The following is a 15156-nucleotide window of genomic DNA, read 5'->3' as shown; positions in this document are numbered from 1 at the left end:
ACAGAAACGGACAATGAAATGGAACGAAACAACATTGCCAAAGTAAAGGAAGAAAGCCACACGATCCGTCAAGCAGGAATAAAATCCAAGCCCAAGCCCTGAGCAACACGAGGCCAGTCCCATACTGCCGCCCAATCGCCGGACTCCATGAGCTGCCACACATGCTCCAAAACCTCCAAGGTGCGGTCGGCATTTCTAAGGCCAGTGTATCCCTTGACCGTTTTGAGAGCAGTACGCACCCGATCCTGGTGGGCGGTCGTGAAGCATGCGGTGGCGATGATGAAGCATGGAAGGAGGAGCAGGGTTTGACACGGGTCACTGGGCCTAAACGATTCCATGATGCCCAGCGACTCCTGGACAGCCAGAGTGATCCGCGGGTCATGTTGGGGTGGTTTGCGAGAGGGCGGCGGCGACTGGGCCCTGAGAGATGAAGCGGTGCTCAGGAGCGGGACCGAACCCATTCCATAGTCTGTTCCCTCCAACTTGCGTGATGAGGTGCAGCTTGGCGATGCTAACATAGGCGGCGTGGTAACTCCAGCTGCACCGGTTCCGCCATGGCGGACGTTGGACAGTGTAGAGAATGGGAGGGCAGAGGAGTTCGTTGGAGGCAAAGGAGCCGAAGGAGTCGGTGGGTAGACGGTTCGGACTAGGTAGATCCACATCATGTGTTTGTAGAGAAGCCCTACCCGGTCGCGATTGTCTCCCCTGGGCCAGTGAGGTGTCCAGTCCTTGATGGCTGCATCGATCTCGGCCGCCCGATAGAAGCTGACATAGTCAACAACTGGATCCACTTGGGTGACAATGTTGTGTCGAATGGTGTTTCGAATCATGGTGATTTGAGGAAGATACTCCAAGAGCCCATCGGCAACGCCAAGCAGCCTAGGAGGGTGGATAGCCGGTGTGTGGTTGGCATCGTTGGGAATCGCACGGTGGTGAAGAGTTGAAAGGGAGTGAATCAGCTCATCAGCAAAGATGTGGTACTGGAAGAACTCGGCGATGAACGAGAAGAAAGCCGAGTCCTCCGGCGGAGAGCTTGAAATGAGACTCTTGTATGCCGAAAGATGGAGCCGGTGCTCACCGCGAGGATTGCCCTCGGCCAATGCCTGGAGAAGGAAGCAAAGCATCTGACCGTAGCGAGCAGATACGCGGAGCTTGTCTTGGGCATCGCTGACTTCCACGTCCTCGTAGAACTTTTGCCTAGCTTGGTTATGGTGATACATAGACCGTTCATGGAGCTTGTGAACAGACGTCGAGGGGTTGTTTTTGAGAACATTGAGACCGTAAAGAGTGTCGTAGTCGATGTGTTTGCTTGCCAACGAAAGGATGGAGTGCATGAAGCCTTGGTGTTTGACGGCAATAGGAACCATCATGTCCTTGAAGGCATTCTTGTGTTCACCCTCGACGGTCAGCACCGTGCTGAGGTGCTCGTTGTAGTGCTTCCAAAAGATCCGATCCTCGACCGTGTCGAGCCCGTGGAACAGTGGCTGCATTGTAATGGGCGGCAAACTGTGGGACTTGAGGCGCTCTGCATGCATGGGCATGTTAGACTGTCTTACCACGAGAGTAGTCCCAGGGCTATTATGCTTACCCTCCTCGGCCCTCTCTCTACCACTCTTCCAGATCTGTTTCTCGGGATACCCTTCACAAACCACAGCATTCTTTTCGCAGTTCATGCCTATATGATATTAGAACGGAACAAAAACTAATAAGGGCTGAACCTCAACTTACACCGTGGCTTTGCCTCGTCACACTTCTTCCTGCGCTTCCGACAAGTGAGGCAGCCTGTCTTGGATCGGCCTTTTGTGACCTTGTTCGCGGGGACAACCGGCGCAATGGGGTGCTTGCGGGGCCGACCTCGGGGACGCTTCGTCTTTGATTGATCTGGCATCGAACCGTCACTGTTGGGTAGTGCGCTTGCTGGAGCTTCCTTGATATGGTCTATGCAGAAGTCGTTATCGTTCAATGGCTTAGGTATGGGCAATGGCAGCATGTTATCTTCCGAGTCCGGGTCCCACGACAGCTCATGGTGGTGACCGTGGCCAGCACTACCATGGTGACTGTCGTGTCCCATCCCCCAGTGTCCGATAGAAGCTAAAGAAGCCACCGAGTGGGCCAAATCAGGCGAGGCCGAAGCAGAGGCGGAGGAGGAAGAGCAACAAGATTGATCAGCCCCATGGTAGGATGCGTCCATACCATTGCTGATGGGCGAAAGCTGGCCAGTTTGAGCAAAGCTCATGGCTGACGACATCGAAGCAGAAGTTGAAGTTGACGAAAGCGAGGTGAACCAAGAAGATGACTGAGGAAGACCCTCAATATTATCCGAATCCATGCTGTGGCAATCCGACCAGGACTCCCTCCCTCTTCCTCCCTCTTATACCGCATTTTCTTATTCAACTGGGGTTTATCCTTCCTTCTTACGGTCTGGTACATACCTGTGCTTGCAGGTAGGAGACGGGGCCCAGCCCAGAAACAATAAGTCCAGTCCCACTCAGGTTTCCTGCTCCCGTCCTGGCCCTGGTCCTGTCGAAGCTGGTGAGACCCCCACCATGCCCGCTAACTCGACGTAGCAGACGAACAAGGACCCCGGTCCTCCAAGATCCCCGGAATACGGCTAAGATACCGTACGTGAACTTTGTACTGTGTAACCAGGTCTTTGGGGATTGATGATGGGGGAGCATAGCCAGGGGGGGAGGGGAGGTCAAGCTTGCGTGGATACAAAGACGTATGTATACATTGGGGAACTGTAATTGTGAATAGCTCTGACTGGTATCCAGTTGCCAGTCGCTCTGCGTGATTTGCTCAGCTCGCCGGTCCCGCTGGCCGTCTTGCCTGCAGGTGCTCCCTAGATCTACTAGACCGTAAGTGTCACGGCGACGCATTTCACCACTACGCTATAACGTTCCGTGTTTCCGCAAAAGGATACAAGTAACCGAAGCTGGTAATTCGGTTGCTCAAGTGGTCTTATATAGTTGCGACGGATGCCCAGTCCGTCACAGTAAGAAGGAAGGATAAAACCCAGTTGAATAAGAAAAAGCGGTATAAGAGGGAGGAAGAGGGGGGGAGAGTCTTCTTGTGCCTTAGCGCTGCCTGAGGAAGAGGGAGGAAGAGGGAGGGAGAGTCTTCTTGTGCCTTAACGCTCATTTCACTGCGAGCATTGAGTAGGGTATTTTAAAAAGAAAGGAAGCTGGAAGGCAAAACCAACATAAGTAAAAGAGCATCAACAAAAAATACCAAAGAGAGTCCAGTCCTAACATGTCCTAACATGTCCCAACACATTGTCTTCAAGCCCCACCTCCATTCGTCACTATTAGAAGACATCCAGATAATCCAGGTCGGCTTCCCCCATATGTCCGTCACATTGGCGTTGGGTCCTCGCCTTAACCTTCGAATGTCCAGTCCTCAGAGTCGTTCCTATTAGCTCCCGTATTATGATGGGTTCATGCCCGTGTACCCGCGCGATCGAAGACAAGTGATAACGGATCTAAAGAATGTGACATATCTCTACGATTTCTGTGTGGGATAGGATATCCGCCTGGGCCCTGGACAAAGTAGCGTCTTTAACAGCTAGAAGCAGTTAAGAAGTGGATAGGGCCGGTGACTGTTCCGCTGAAGAAGTAACCCTGTCCACTATTGATGTTCTGGTTGCCGCGGCCAGAGTGGATATTTTGTGTTCCAGTACCGTAGTTGCGGAAGACGGACGGTTGGTGATACGACATGGGTGGCCTTGGATATGGTGACAAAGGTACGGACGACTGCTCTGACGGCACTGACGGCACAGAAGGTTTATGATCCTCATCATAAGTAATTGGACTCGAACATGTAGCCGGGGGCGAGGGACAATTTCCCGACAACGGGACAATGAATGCAAGCAAGGGTCCGTCCGTCTACCAACCTTTGTTTATGAACATGAGGGAGTCTAACTGACATTCCCGAAAAGCCACAGTTGTAAGATCCGGGTCGCTAGCAGCCCGGTCAGGCTGCAGGTTAGTAAAGCTAGGTTAGTAAGGGTAGCTTAGTGAAGGTAGGTTAGTAAAGGTAGCTTAGTGAAGGTAGGTTTCTTTTGTTCAAGTTCTAGATAAAGCCTTGGGCTAGGCAGCGGCGCAACAATCTAGCTCAATTTACAGACAACACACCGCCCCATAGTGACAATTCTCACAGCGCCACAATGTGACATGTAAGAGGAAATAAGGACTCTTGCTTCGTTCTGACAACAACGACTAGTCTGCCAGGCATCTGAAAGTCCTTCATTCCTACCCGGAATGGTCTATTGGCAATGCCTATCTCTACATTCTCCGCGACCGTGGGCATGAAGAATTTCTTGGACCGGACTGAGTGGGCAACGAGGCAGGGGCCGGCCGATCATTTTAGTGTTGACTACTTGGGCAATCCGGACAAGGGGGCAGGAGGGCTTGTTGACTTATTCTGTCATCAGAGTATGAAGTGAACCAGGTAAGACCGAGTTATAAACAGTATGACGTCTCCTGCAGAACCTCTTCTCTTTTTTCATCATCCGCTTTTCTCTTGACTATCAAAACTTGCAGGTCATTGCCCCTTCACAATAGCCGAGCAATCTTCGACATAATCGATCAGTCTTTAATCACTTTCCGTCTGCGGCACGGCATTCTCTCGCTTTCTCGCATTCCCACACGTCCAAACCCTTCGTTCGAGGATTGCCCAGTCAAACAGACTTATTTGCCACGGCGGTCCATATTCCACCAAACAACGTAGCAGTTACTCTTCCTCGGACCATCACTCCACCCACTCCCACCGCAGTCATACTCTCAAGGGATAATAGGCTCAGCATCTGCTGCATTTGGTGTTAGAGCTCTTATCATGACTGACCAAGGGTCTTCGTCAGCAGTGAATATGGAGTTGCGATCCCAGAAGAAGAAGAGGGTTTTTGTTGCTGTAGGTTATCTCTGACTGACAATCTCACTAACTTCACTTCTTGATTGAAGCTGACAGCTATCAGTGCCAGCGTTGCCGCAGATGCAAGATCGAATGCAGTGGCAATTTGGGCCAAGACCAACCCTGTACGAACTGCAAAAATGCAAGTGTAGAGCAGTGTCTCTTCCTCCGGGTTAGTATAGACCGTTCTTGGTTCTTCAGTTCTGTTTGCACCACCATTACTAACCCTTCTTTTTTCTGCCATAGGTCTCATCCCGCGACATTGCTTTGAAGCCCGATACATCCTTCGACTTCGACTACTCCGTCGATGACGCCCGCTTCTATGCCAACAAACATACCATGAGCCCGGCCTCCCTCCACTACGGCCAACATCCCGGGGCCATTGGTATCGGCGGCCTCCCTGGCACAGCGGAAGATTCTCTCATGGCTCAATACGGTCGTGGTTACGCATACGGTCACCATCAAGCCCCGCCGCCGACTAGTCATAAACAGGACTTCCCTGCCACAGCCACTTACGCGTCGGCTCCCAACCCTTACGGCGATCCTACCGCTGTTAGTGTAGGCAGTCAGTTTACTAATTATACGGCAGCGGGGTACTCGCCGGTACATGCCATGGCTCATGAGACTGTGGGCATGGTTCCTAGTTGGAGTTCTAGAAAAACTACTCCTTATGGCGGTGTATATATGGACTCAGCTCCAGAATCTTACGGGGGATATGGCAGCCCGAGCCTCGTCCATTGCCCGGCACCCCATAGTGGTGCCCATCCGTTGATACCTTGGGTCAACAAACTACGGAGAGAAGTCTTTCCGAACGGTGGGAGGTGGAAAAAAGAGAACGAGGGATTGTATGATCGGATGAGGGTGATTCTTGGGGAAGCCCGAAATGATCCAAAAGTATAACGCAGAGATAACTTCGCGAATTAGTGTAATTAGCAGAGAGAATTACATACAGTGATCTGCGCGCACGGCTTCCAGCTCCTCCCTATTTGCCCAGTTCAACCAAAATGCGGACTGGAGTAGCATACAAACACCCAAGTCATTTAAGAAATGGGGCCGGGTTTTGACGTCTGATGCCAACGGGCGAAGTATTTGATACTTAATTACATATAGAATATACGTCTTGCTTTCTCTATTTCCATCCAAGAAACTGATTCTGAGTACTACCAGACATCATCAGAAAACGTCGTTTTGACATCCTCAGAAACGGCACCCGGACTTCCTATTGTCGAGATTGAGGTTCGATAGTACCTCATCCGTCTCTCTGATATCCTCGATGAGTTTGTTCTCGCTGCTTAACTTGTCCAGCTCCTCCTGGAGAAGCGCGATGAGGCGTCCAGATGCCCTGTTTATTGCCCTGTTCAGGATCTAGAGGAAAAGAAGTGTTAGGAAGTGCTTCGCAAACCTTTTAACGTTCGGATATTGGTGTACCACTTCAGGGGAAGCTGAAAGATTTGCAACCGTTCCTCCGACCTCAAGCGGCTCCGTTGGCATGTGGTACGCTGACGCTCCGTAGGCTACTGCCGCACGAATTGCCTTTGTATACACCTCCCTTGCTCGGACGAGGCTAGATATAGAGTATAGTTATCAAGCCCGACATGCTTGTTTTGTGGGGTAACATCCTTTTCTTCGTTGTTCACTCTATGGCGTAAGATGTTGGTTGTCCGGCCTCCTCTGCGGTCATGGATACACCATCTCTGGGGTCCCTTGTACCGCGCGATCTTGGTCAGACCGGGAATCAGAACCTGGCGGTAGGGCTGGTGCAGGTTGATGAGCTCCGGGTCGGGAGGGGATTGGCCGAGGGCGACGGGGAAGAGGGCTATTTTTTGGAGGTTGAAGGTCTGGTGCAAAGAGTCAGTTATGGGCGGCCGGGGTTGTAGGTAGATAGTGAGAGATAGGGAAAGGGGGAAGAAAAGACGTACAACATCCTCCGGATAACGCAACCTCGGATCTTCCTCTCTCGTATAATGACACAGAAACCTCGAGCTCTCCTACCCCGGGTGACGATGATGATAACGGAACTTCGAGCTTCGCAACCAATGAAGCTTCCGGGCTTGGGCCTCGACGTGAACGGGCCCGGGCCAGCCAGCAAGACAACACTCCCACAAATCCCACCCCGTTAAACCGGGTAACCCGGAGCTCCAAATCCAGGATAGCGTCTTCCCCTGCTAACCAGTCCGATGTGAAGATAGGAGAGCAGTATCGAAGCACACTTGCTTCTGCGTCGACGGGAGTGCCTCTTTCAATCAGTTCCTCCGCGAACGCTCCTAACCCGGTCCTCTCTTCTTCAGTGGCGTCAACGTCTCGGACGGTAGCGAGAGCATGCAACGGAGTCCATCCTTCGTCCGTCACCACCTGGGTGCTGGTGCCACGCTCGAGCAAGAGACGGGCTACCGCGAGCCGCGCAGCTGTCTGTCCTTTGTTGTAGCTTTTGGCGGGAGTCAGCACACAGAGCAAGGGCGTCCACTTGTTGGCATTCGCTAACTATAAATATTATTGAATTTAAAAACATAAAACGGATTAAATATAATCTCTAGATTTTTCGGCCTAAATATTTATCGCTCGTAGCCATCCATTCCTCGCACGGCACGTCACTCCATCTCGAGACTCTTCCCCGGACACATAAATAGGGCCTCGCTCTCCTTCCCATTCTCATGTCACCGCCATGAACGAGAGAAGTGTGCCTTTTCGCGTAAATATCTCGGGAACTTCCGTGAACCTCTCGAGACCAAGCGTCAGCTCTTCTTGACAACCCCGCGAAGTGTTGCTTGAAGGGACGGTATGACTCCATTTGAGAGCTTTGGAAGGTTTCGTGGAAGATGTACCTTGTTCTCACGTCGGGTAAGAACCATCCCATTCCCTGCCCAGTTGAGCGTAACAGCCTCATGAGACCGCTTTGGGTTGAAGTTGAACTGGATCTTGAAATACTCCGGGTCCCATACCGTGAATCGTGCTCGCCGTGCTTGCTGGTTGTAGTCTAGTGCCCACTCAAAGATGTCATCCTTGAGGTGACGGAGCTTATAGAGTTGTGATTCCCGTCCTTGGAACCTGAGCTCCAAACAATCGTCCTTTTCCCCCTGATCCTTAGGACAACGGATGTCGATGAAAAAATTCCCTGGCCAGCTACCCCTCGAGTTGTAATATCTCCCGGTGTATAAGTCCAATTGTCGCGGATGAAAGTAGTTCGTGTTGCGCTCGCTGTCAATGCCCGTTCTCATTGTTTTCACAAGCTTGAGCTTCTGATCCCGACTTCCCTTCGCCAGTTCAACGTACTTCTTTGCCAGGTCAAGGTACGTTTTCCCTCCATCTTCAAATTGGAATAGTGCTGTGATGTACATTTGAGCGATTCCAGTCCGCAACGTCGTTGAGTGGCATCGAATTCGTCAGACCACCACAGCGGAATTGGATTCAGGAAACATGAAAATTGCGGAATAGTACCCAAGCCCGGCGCCTTGGTGGTAATAGGTCATCATTGGTTGAGATTTTGATCCGAGTACTGGAAGCTGGTCCCTCTTGAACAGTTCTGCGTTGTCTCCCTGAAGGCCCACAACGTTTGGAAGTGCCGTCCGAACCCATCCGAACCCGTAGAAGCGATGATCTCTGGACGGATTATCCAGAGGCACTTGGTTGCTCAAGATTGTTGGGACTTCCTCAAGAGGACCGGAGTATGGACCTCTGTTCAGCGGCAAGAATCGCCTTCGCCCATGCAAGAAGGTCGTTGACGCTCGAGTAGATGCCCCCAGCAGTTTCGAATATGCTTTTCTCAAAAGGGATCTTCTTTGGCAGTTGATAGATATCGCCGTTGTCCAGTGCTGCATGAGCAAACGCAAAATCGCCGTTTGGGTCTGGACTTGTCGTTGTGTTGTGAAGTGATAACGGGACGAGCACATACTCTCGCAGGCAATCTTCAAACGACTTCCTCGAGTATTTCTCTAAAACTTTGCCGGCGAGACTGTAACCCCAGTTATTGTAGATCCAATCACTTCGGAATTGTCCGACCTTGTCGAGGATCGTCACCGCTGGCAGAACTTCATCCTTTTGGAGGAGGAACTCTTGGTCTCCCTGATGGGCGATAGACATATCTCCGTTGAGCCCAGTTCGGTGAGAGAGGAAATCGGAAAGAGTGACCAAGTGCTGTATTCTGTCATCGGTGTTGAAACCATCAATCAGATCCTTCATCGGTGTGCTCCATTCAAACTTGGCCTTCTTGCCCTCCCAACGGACCTTTGCAAGACACGCAACCACGAAGCTCTTTGTCATGGACCCTATGCCGTAAATTGTATCGGGACCAGGATGACGTGGTTTAAGGTTAGGCTGGTTGCCGACAACTGTTCCGTGGCCCTTGGTGAAGATGATCTTATTGTCGTGTAGTATACCCACGGATGCTGACGGAGCACCCGAAATCTTACACACATCGTCGACGATGGAGATAACGGATTGGAGACGATTGCGTATGACTCCTCCGTTGTGCACAACATGATGATGAAACGAAAGAATCAATGGGAACGAGAAGGGAAGAGAAACACCAGCGAGAACTGGAGGACGCCTCCATGTGAGTCGAGCGTATTGGCACCATAATATGCGCCCCTATGGCTTTGTGTACCGCTCTTGATATGGGGTGATTGAGTTGACAGAGTAAAATGAGATGGTTCCGGTCCGGGAGCCCACCAACGCTTAGATCCTTGGTAGTACAAAGATTGGTGTCCTTTTATATATATATTTTTTTTCTTTTTTCTTTTGGTGTATCCTTAAAAAGTAATGCACGTCTCCGTCCTGAGACTGCAGCTAGATTTTCTACAGGGGTGACACCAAGATTGCGCTCGGTCAGAAGACCATTCCAGATTGGTTCCTAGTATATGCAGTTAATCGCTGAGTCTGATGAGAGCGTGGCAAGGGAGTCTCTCGCTCTTGTCTTGTTGGATCACGGTTTGGTGGTCCCCTACGACAAACTGATTTAAAGAGTGGCTGGGGCGGCCAGGTGACGGCCCAGATTCAGAGAGAAGAGTGGGGCCTATATACGGATGAACCAATGGGTGTGCGGATCACATTACTATGTACCCTGGATGTGTCGCTAAATCCTTTGCTTCACTCTTTTCACGTCAACAGACAAAGGGGGGCTTGCACGGATGGATGATATTGGGCTGGGCATCACGTTGCTCGGATTGAGGCGTTGCAGAAAGGTGGTTGCGAGCGATTCTTGTCGAGAGGTCTACGGCGGGACCCGGCCTGCGAAGCAGCTGTGATAGAACGGCAGATAGTAGTGGTGTAATGACAATCGAGTTTATCAGTGTTAAGCGGTACCGACAAGTTTATCCTTTTTTCACAAAGGGTATGGAAACGCTTCTGATATATATACTTAAGAAGTAATCTGCGAACCGAGTGTGACATCTACTTGTATTACCTGGCGAAATTTTTATCAAAGCGCACAACGAAAGAGGTTGAGCAGGCTAGGGTAACGGCGTAGGTGCCGTAACTTTTGGATTGGTTCTATTAGTTGTGGGCTGCCCGTGGTTGCCTTGTTGCGTACCATTCTCGGTATTTAGGTACCCTTGCGTTACCCCCTCTGAGTAATACTTGATGAGACTCTGATCAAAGAGACGCTGGGCAGCTAGGGTACTAAGTAGCTGCAAGCGCTGCTCTTGTACCGTTGAAAGAAGGCCTTGAGACCCAGCCTTCTTTTGGAGGTTGAAAGGATAAACAAGGCCTTCGAGACCAAAGAAGATTATTAGCTGAATTGAACTATTTGTTCCAAGCCCAGAATACTGCCCTTGTCACAGTAGAAACAGTCGGCTGTACTGCCCGCGCAATCAAACCTGCTTCACTTCGGAACTACAACGGCACCACCGAACGGCAATCCCGCTTTGTTGGGGCGGCCTCACGCCACAAATAGGTTGACTCGGGGATTCGCGACATTGCGATGTTCACGTTGAAGAATCTTCCTGTAGCTCGCTACCTTCGTCCTTCTCAAAAAAACTAGAACGAGAAGTGATACACACTATTGCGTCATAGACTCTAAATATCCAAGGGTCCTTGTCATGTTTTTCCTGAAGACGTCGCAGGTACTCGGCAGCTTGTTCTTCGACTTCACATCGCACAACAACGTATATCGGTGCCCTCAGCGTCATCGGCAGTTCCAGGGTTGGCTCGGTTAGCTTGATGGCGCGAGAGGGGGTTCGGGTAAGTTGTGCCAGTGGCCAAGAGTCCGGCCGAGGTGAGGTTGAGTTTCGCGGCCGGACCTCACCGTTCCTGAATGTACCTTCTTCCCTGAAGCTCACCGTGACTTTCAACCACGTGATGTGGAGGGCATCAGAGCGAGCAAGCATCCAATCAAGACCATCTTCCCAATGCATTGCCTTCTCCTCTTTACCCATCCACTCAGAGCAGCTCTCCATTACAGTAAAGGCTGACCAACGCCTTTCCGGGCTTGGCGCCCTGGGCCTCTCAATCATCTATGCCCAACGATGTACCCAACGCGATATTGGCGAGTCTTCTGCTTTCGCGTCGGGTATGGTGGAAGTCTGAGTCCTGCGGGATTGGTGATCCAGGCAAAGGCAGCGCCTTGAAACAAAGACAACAACAGCAACCACCTTCAAGGCTCCCAATCAAACCCACCGAGATATACGCTACGAAATATGTCAGTTATTTATACTAAGTAGTTCTCGTCTGTCGAGCAATTCCCCTGGTTTCAACTGCTGATTTACTGTACCTATAGTCCCGCCAACATAAGCCGTCCGCTCGCAAAGCCTGCGAGCCTTTTCCCATCATCGAACATTTGTATGATTAGCTGCCGAGGGAGCTGAGGCTGGCGAACTCTGCAATGCGACTCCTGGAGCGTGACGATACCGGCGGGGTCCGTCTGACGGAGGACCTCCCCAACAACAAGATTCCACCGTATGCGATACTTTCACACACATGGGGTCCCGAAGAGGTCCTCTTCAAAGACATGACGGACGGTACAGGCAAGAACAAAGCAGGCTATGCTAAGATTCGTTTTTGCGGAGACCAAGCCTGGCGCGATGGGCTGAAATTCTTCTGGGTCGACACATGCTGCATCGACAAGTCTGACAGCGCCGAGCTTCAGCACGCTCTCAATTCCATGTTTCATTGGTACCGCAGCGCGGTGAAATGTTACGTGTACCTAGCAGACGTCTCAACCCATCAGCACGGCCACGGCCCCGGTTGGCAACCGGCCTTTCGAGAGAGCAGATGGTTTTCCCGAGGATGGACCCTCCAAGAGCTCATTGCCCCAACGATCGTCGAATTCTTCTCTAAAGAGGGCGAGCGCCTGGGAGATAAGGAGTCTCTGGAACAAGAAATCCACGATATAACCGGAATTCCGCGAAAAGCCTTCCAAGGTGTCCCTCTATCTGATTTCAGCGTCGCCGAACGGATGCGATGGATCGAGAAGCGTGACACAACACGCGAGGAAGACAAGGTGTACTCTCTATTTGGCATCTTCGATGTGCACATGCCGGTTCTCTACGGCGAAGGAAGGCAGAAAGCATTGAAGCGGCTGCAGGACAAGGTTCACGAGGATTACCTCTGTCTGGCAAAATTATGGCCCACAGACCCGCGTGACCCGCACGTCGAAAAGGAGCGGATCGAGCTGGCGAAGGGTGGTCTGCTGGCTGATGCTTACCGCTGGGTCTTCGACAACCCCGACTTCAACCGATGGCGCCAGCTGCGGGAGAGTCGCCTGCTCTGGGTCAAGGGAGATCCAGGCAAGGGCAAGACCATGTTGCTATGCGGTATCATCGACGAGCTAGAGCGGCGTGTTATCGCTGACGGCGGCAACTTGGCGTATTTCTTCTGCCAAGCTACCGACTCGCGCATCAATAACGCAACTGCCGTGCTACGAGGCTTAATCTACCTACTTGCCCACCGGCAACCACGCCTGCTCTCACATCTACCGGAGAACACATACCCTTCCGATGACGCAATGGCATGGATCGTCATGTCTAAGGTTCTATGCAAGATGCTAGAAGACCCGAACTTGAAGGTCACCTATCTAGTGATTGATGCTCTGGACGAATGTGTGACAGACCAACCGCAGCTTCTCAAGTTGATCGTTCAGATATCATCTGTGTCTGCTCGTGTCAAGTGGCTTGTATCTAGTCGCAACTGGGTGCAGATCGAAGAACAGTTGGCGATGGTCGCGCAGCAGTCCAAACTCAGCCTCGAGCTAAACGCCGAATCCGTCACCACTGCTGTTAGTGCATATATCCGCCACAAAGTCCTTCACTTGTCGCAGCGGAAACAGTACGACAGCAAAATGCAGACGGAGGTACATGACTATCTCTCTTCTAACGCGAATGGGACTTTTCTCTGGGTGGCCTTGGTCTGCCAAGTACTTGCGGACCCGAGCGTTCGGAGGTGGGAGACACTAACAAAGTTACGGGCATTCCCCCCCGGGTTGGATTCTCTCTATGCGCGGATGATAGAGCAGATTATTCAGTCCGATTATGCAGATCTGTGCAGGCAAATTCTTGCCGTCTCCTCTATCGTTCGCCGACCCATCAGCCTTCAAGAACTGACCACTCTCGTCGAGATGTTAGACAATATCTTAGATGATCCACAGTCCCTGGAAGAGCTTATAGGGCTTTGCGGCTCGTTTTTGACTCTTCGAGACCAGACTGTTTATTTCGTCCACCAATCCGCCAAGGACTTTTTACTTGGCAATGCCTCTGATAAAGCTGGCAACCAAGTTTCTCAGGAGGCGTTCAAGTGGATTTTTCCTTCTGGGAAAGAAGATGTGAACTATACCATCTTCTTGAGGTCACTTAAAGCCATGTCTACAACACTGCAACGCGATATATACAACTTAAGGGCACCGGGATTTCCGAGCGACAAGATCCAAGTACCGGATCCGGACCCGCTAGCGACAGTGCGGTACTCGTGCATCTACTGGGTTGATCACTTGTGTGACTCGGTTTCTGGCACGAACACAAAACGGCTATTGACCCCGGCACCGGCAGGGAATCTAGACGGTACGGTGCCGGCACGAGCACGCCGAGTCTGGGGCAAGCTGTCCAGAGTGGGCAACTGGGTGAAGTCCAGGAAGCCGTCGGTGAGCGACTCCGGGATGTTCTCTCGAAGAGGGGTCGAGTTGCCGCTGGTCGGGGGACCACCCCATGGGTTTACCGGCAATCCCGAGATGCCTTCCTGGGCTTGGATCTCGCATGATCGTTTACAGGATAACGGGGTTGTTTATACATTCCTCAAGACGAAGTACCTTTACTGGCTGGAAGCTCTAAGTCTACTCCAAGCTATGCCTGCGGGCGTTATTGCTATTAGAAAGCTCGAGGGCCTACTAGTAAGTATAAGTCTAACTCCGCCCTAGGAACTTGGTCTAACTAAAGATATAGGGAGGTAATGATCAGTCGCAGTTATCAAAGCTTGTTTGGGATGCTTACCGGTTTGCTCTGTCTTATAAGTCAATAATAGAGCAAGCTCCACTTCAAGCATACATATCAGCGCTTGTATTTGCTCCAAGGGGTAGCTTGATAAAAAGGAATTTCAGGGCAGAAGAACCTGAATGGATTCGAACTAAGCCGGCTGTAGAATTGGATTGGAATGCATGCCTCCAGACCCTAGAAGGCCATAGCTGGGCCGTTTACTCCGTGGCCTTCTCGCCTGATGGCCAGCGGCTTGCGTCCTGTTCGGAGGACCAAACGATCAAGATCTGGGATCCGGCGTCGGGGAGCTGCCTCCAGACCCTAAAAGGCCATAGCCACGCCGTTGTCTCAGTGGCATTCTCGCCGGATGGCCAGCGGCTTGCGTCCTGTTCGAATGACAAAACGATCAAGATCTGGGATCCGGCGTCGGGGAGCTGCCTCCAGACCCTAAAAGGCCATAGCCGGGCCGTTGTCTCAGTGGCATTCTCGCCTGATGGCCAGCGGCTTGCGTCCGGTTCGTATGACAAAACGATCAACATCTGGGATCCGGCGTCGGGGAGCTGCCTCCAGACCTTAAAAGGCCATAGCGAGGCCGTTTACTCAGTGGCATTCTCGCCTGATGGCCAGCGGCTTGCGTCCGGTTCGTCGAACGGAACAATCAAGATCTGGGATCCGGCGTCGGGGAGCTGCCTCCAGACCCTAGAAGGCCATAGCGGCCGCGTTCTCTCAGTGGCATTCTCGCCTGATGGCCAGCGGCTTGCGTCCGGTTCGGTGGACAACACGATCAAGATCTGGGATCCGGCGTCGGGGAGCTGCCTCCAAACCATTACTACTAATACTACAATAACCCGTATAT

The 15156-nt window shown here is 51.7% G+C and overlaps 5 protein-coding genes across 5 annotated transcripts; 2 read left to right on the top strand and 3 right to left on the bottom strand.

Annotated features, from left to right (window-relative positions):
* Window positions 1–68: 68 nt before the first annotated feature.
* Window positions 69–2248, bottom strand: B0H65DRAFT_420596 (fungal-specific transcription factor domain-containing protein; the record flags this gene model as incomplete). The annotated part of the gene is made up of 3 exons (XM_062824288.1): window positions 69–1525; window positions 1589–1675; window positions 1729–2248. The coding sequence occupies 3 exons, from the start codon at window positions 2246–2248 to the stop codon at window positions 69–71; spliced, it is 2064 nt and encodes a 687-aa protein (XP_062684034.1).
* Window positions 2249–3228: 980 nt separating this feature from the next.
* Window positions 3229–3768, bottom strand: B0H65DRAFT_455765 (uncharacterized protein). Its single transcript, XM_062826253.1, has 3 exons — window positions 3620–3768; window positions 3506–3539; window positions 3229–3481 (listed from the first exon to the last, which is right to left on the bottom strand). The coding sequence occupies exons 1-3, from the start codon at window positions 3714–3716 to the stop codon at window positions 3427–3429; spliced, it is 186 nt and encodes a 61-aa protein (XP_062684033.1). The 5' UTR covers window positions 3717–3768; the 3' UTR covers window positions 3229–3426.
* A 1258-nt stretch (window positions 3769–5026) lies between these two features.
* On the top strand, window positions 5027–5843 carry B0H65DRAFT_97734 (uncharacterized protein; the record flags this gene model as incomplete). Its single annotated transcript, XM_062831639.1, has 2 exons — window positions 5027–5080; window positions 5155–5843. Coding segments are annotated over 2 exons (708 nt in total), but the record flags the coding sequence as incomplete, so codon positions are not given.
* A 1797-nt stretch (window positions 5844–7640) lies between these two features.
* On the bottom strand, window positions 7641–9706 carry B0H65DRAFT_555732 (beta-lactamase-domain-containing protein; the record flags this gene model as incomplete). The annotated part of the gene is given in 4 exon segments (XM_062830035.1): window positions 7641–8180; window positions 8295–8535; window positions 8579–9362; window positions 9382–9706. The coding sequence occupies 4 exon segments, from the start codon at window positions 9479–9481 to the stop codon at window positions 7641–7643; spliced, it is 1665 nt and encodes a 554-aa protein (XP_062684031.1). The 5' UTR covers window positions 9482–9706.
* Window positions 9707–11722: 2016 nt separating this feature from the next.
* B0H65DRAFT_389073 (uncharacterized protein) lies at window positions 11723–12556 on the top strand (the record flags this gene model as incomplete). The annotated part of the gene is made up of 1 exon (XM_062823732.1): window positions 11723–12556. A coding segment is annotated over one exon (834 nt), but the record flags the coding sequence as incomplete, so codon positions are not given.
* Window positions 12557–15156: the final 2600 nt, after the last annotated feature.

The sequence above is a fragment of the Neurospora tetraspora genome (genome assembly GCF_033439725.1).
Source record: "Neurospora tetraspora strain CBS 560.94 chromosome Unknown B0H65scaffold_2, whole genome shotgun sequence".
NCBI classification, from domain to species: domain Eukaryota; kingdom Fungi; phylum Ascomycota; class Sordariomycetes; order Sordariales; family Sordariaceae; genus Neurospora; species Neurospora tetraspora.
Note: the sequence above shows the minus strand (reverse complement) of the source record. Positions and strands in the feature narration are given on the sequence as shown.

Coding starts and splice junctions, on each gene's coding strand:
- B0H65DRAFT_455765 (XM_062826253.1), bottom strand. CDS start 3,716: ATGTCGTATCACCAACCGTCCGTCTTCCGCAACTACGGTACTGGAACA. Junction 3,540..3,619: donor GAACATCAATAGTGGACAGG/GTTACTTCTTCA, acceptor TACTTTGTCCAG/GGCCCAGGCGGATATCCTAT. Junction 3,482..3,505: donor TCCTATCCCACACAGAAATC/GTAGAGATATGT, acceptor CACATTCTTTAG/ATCCGTTATCACTTGTCTTC.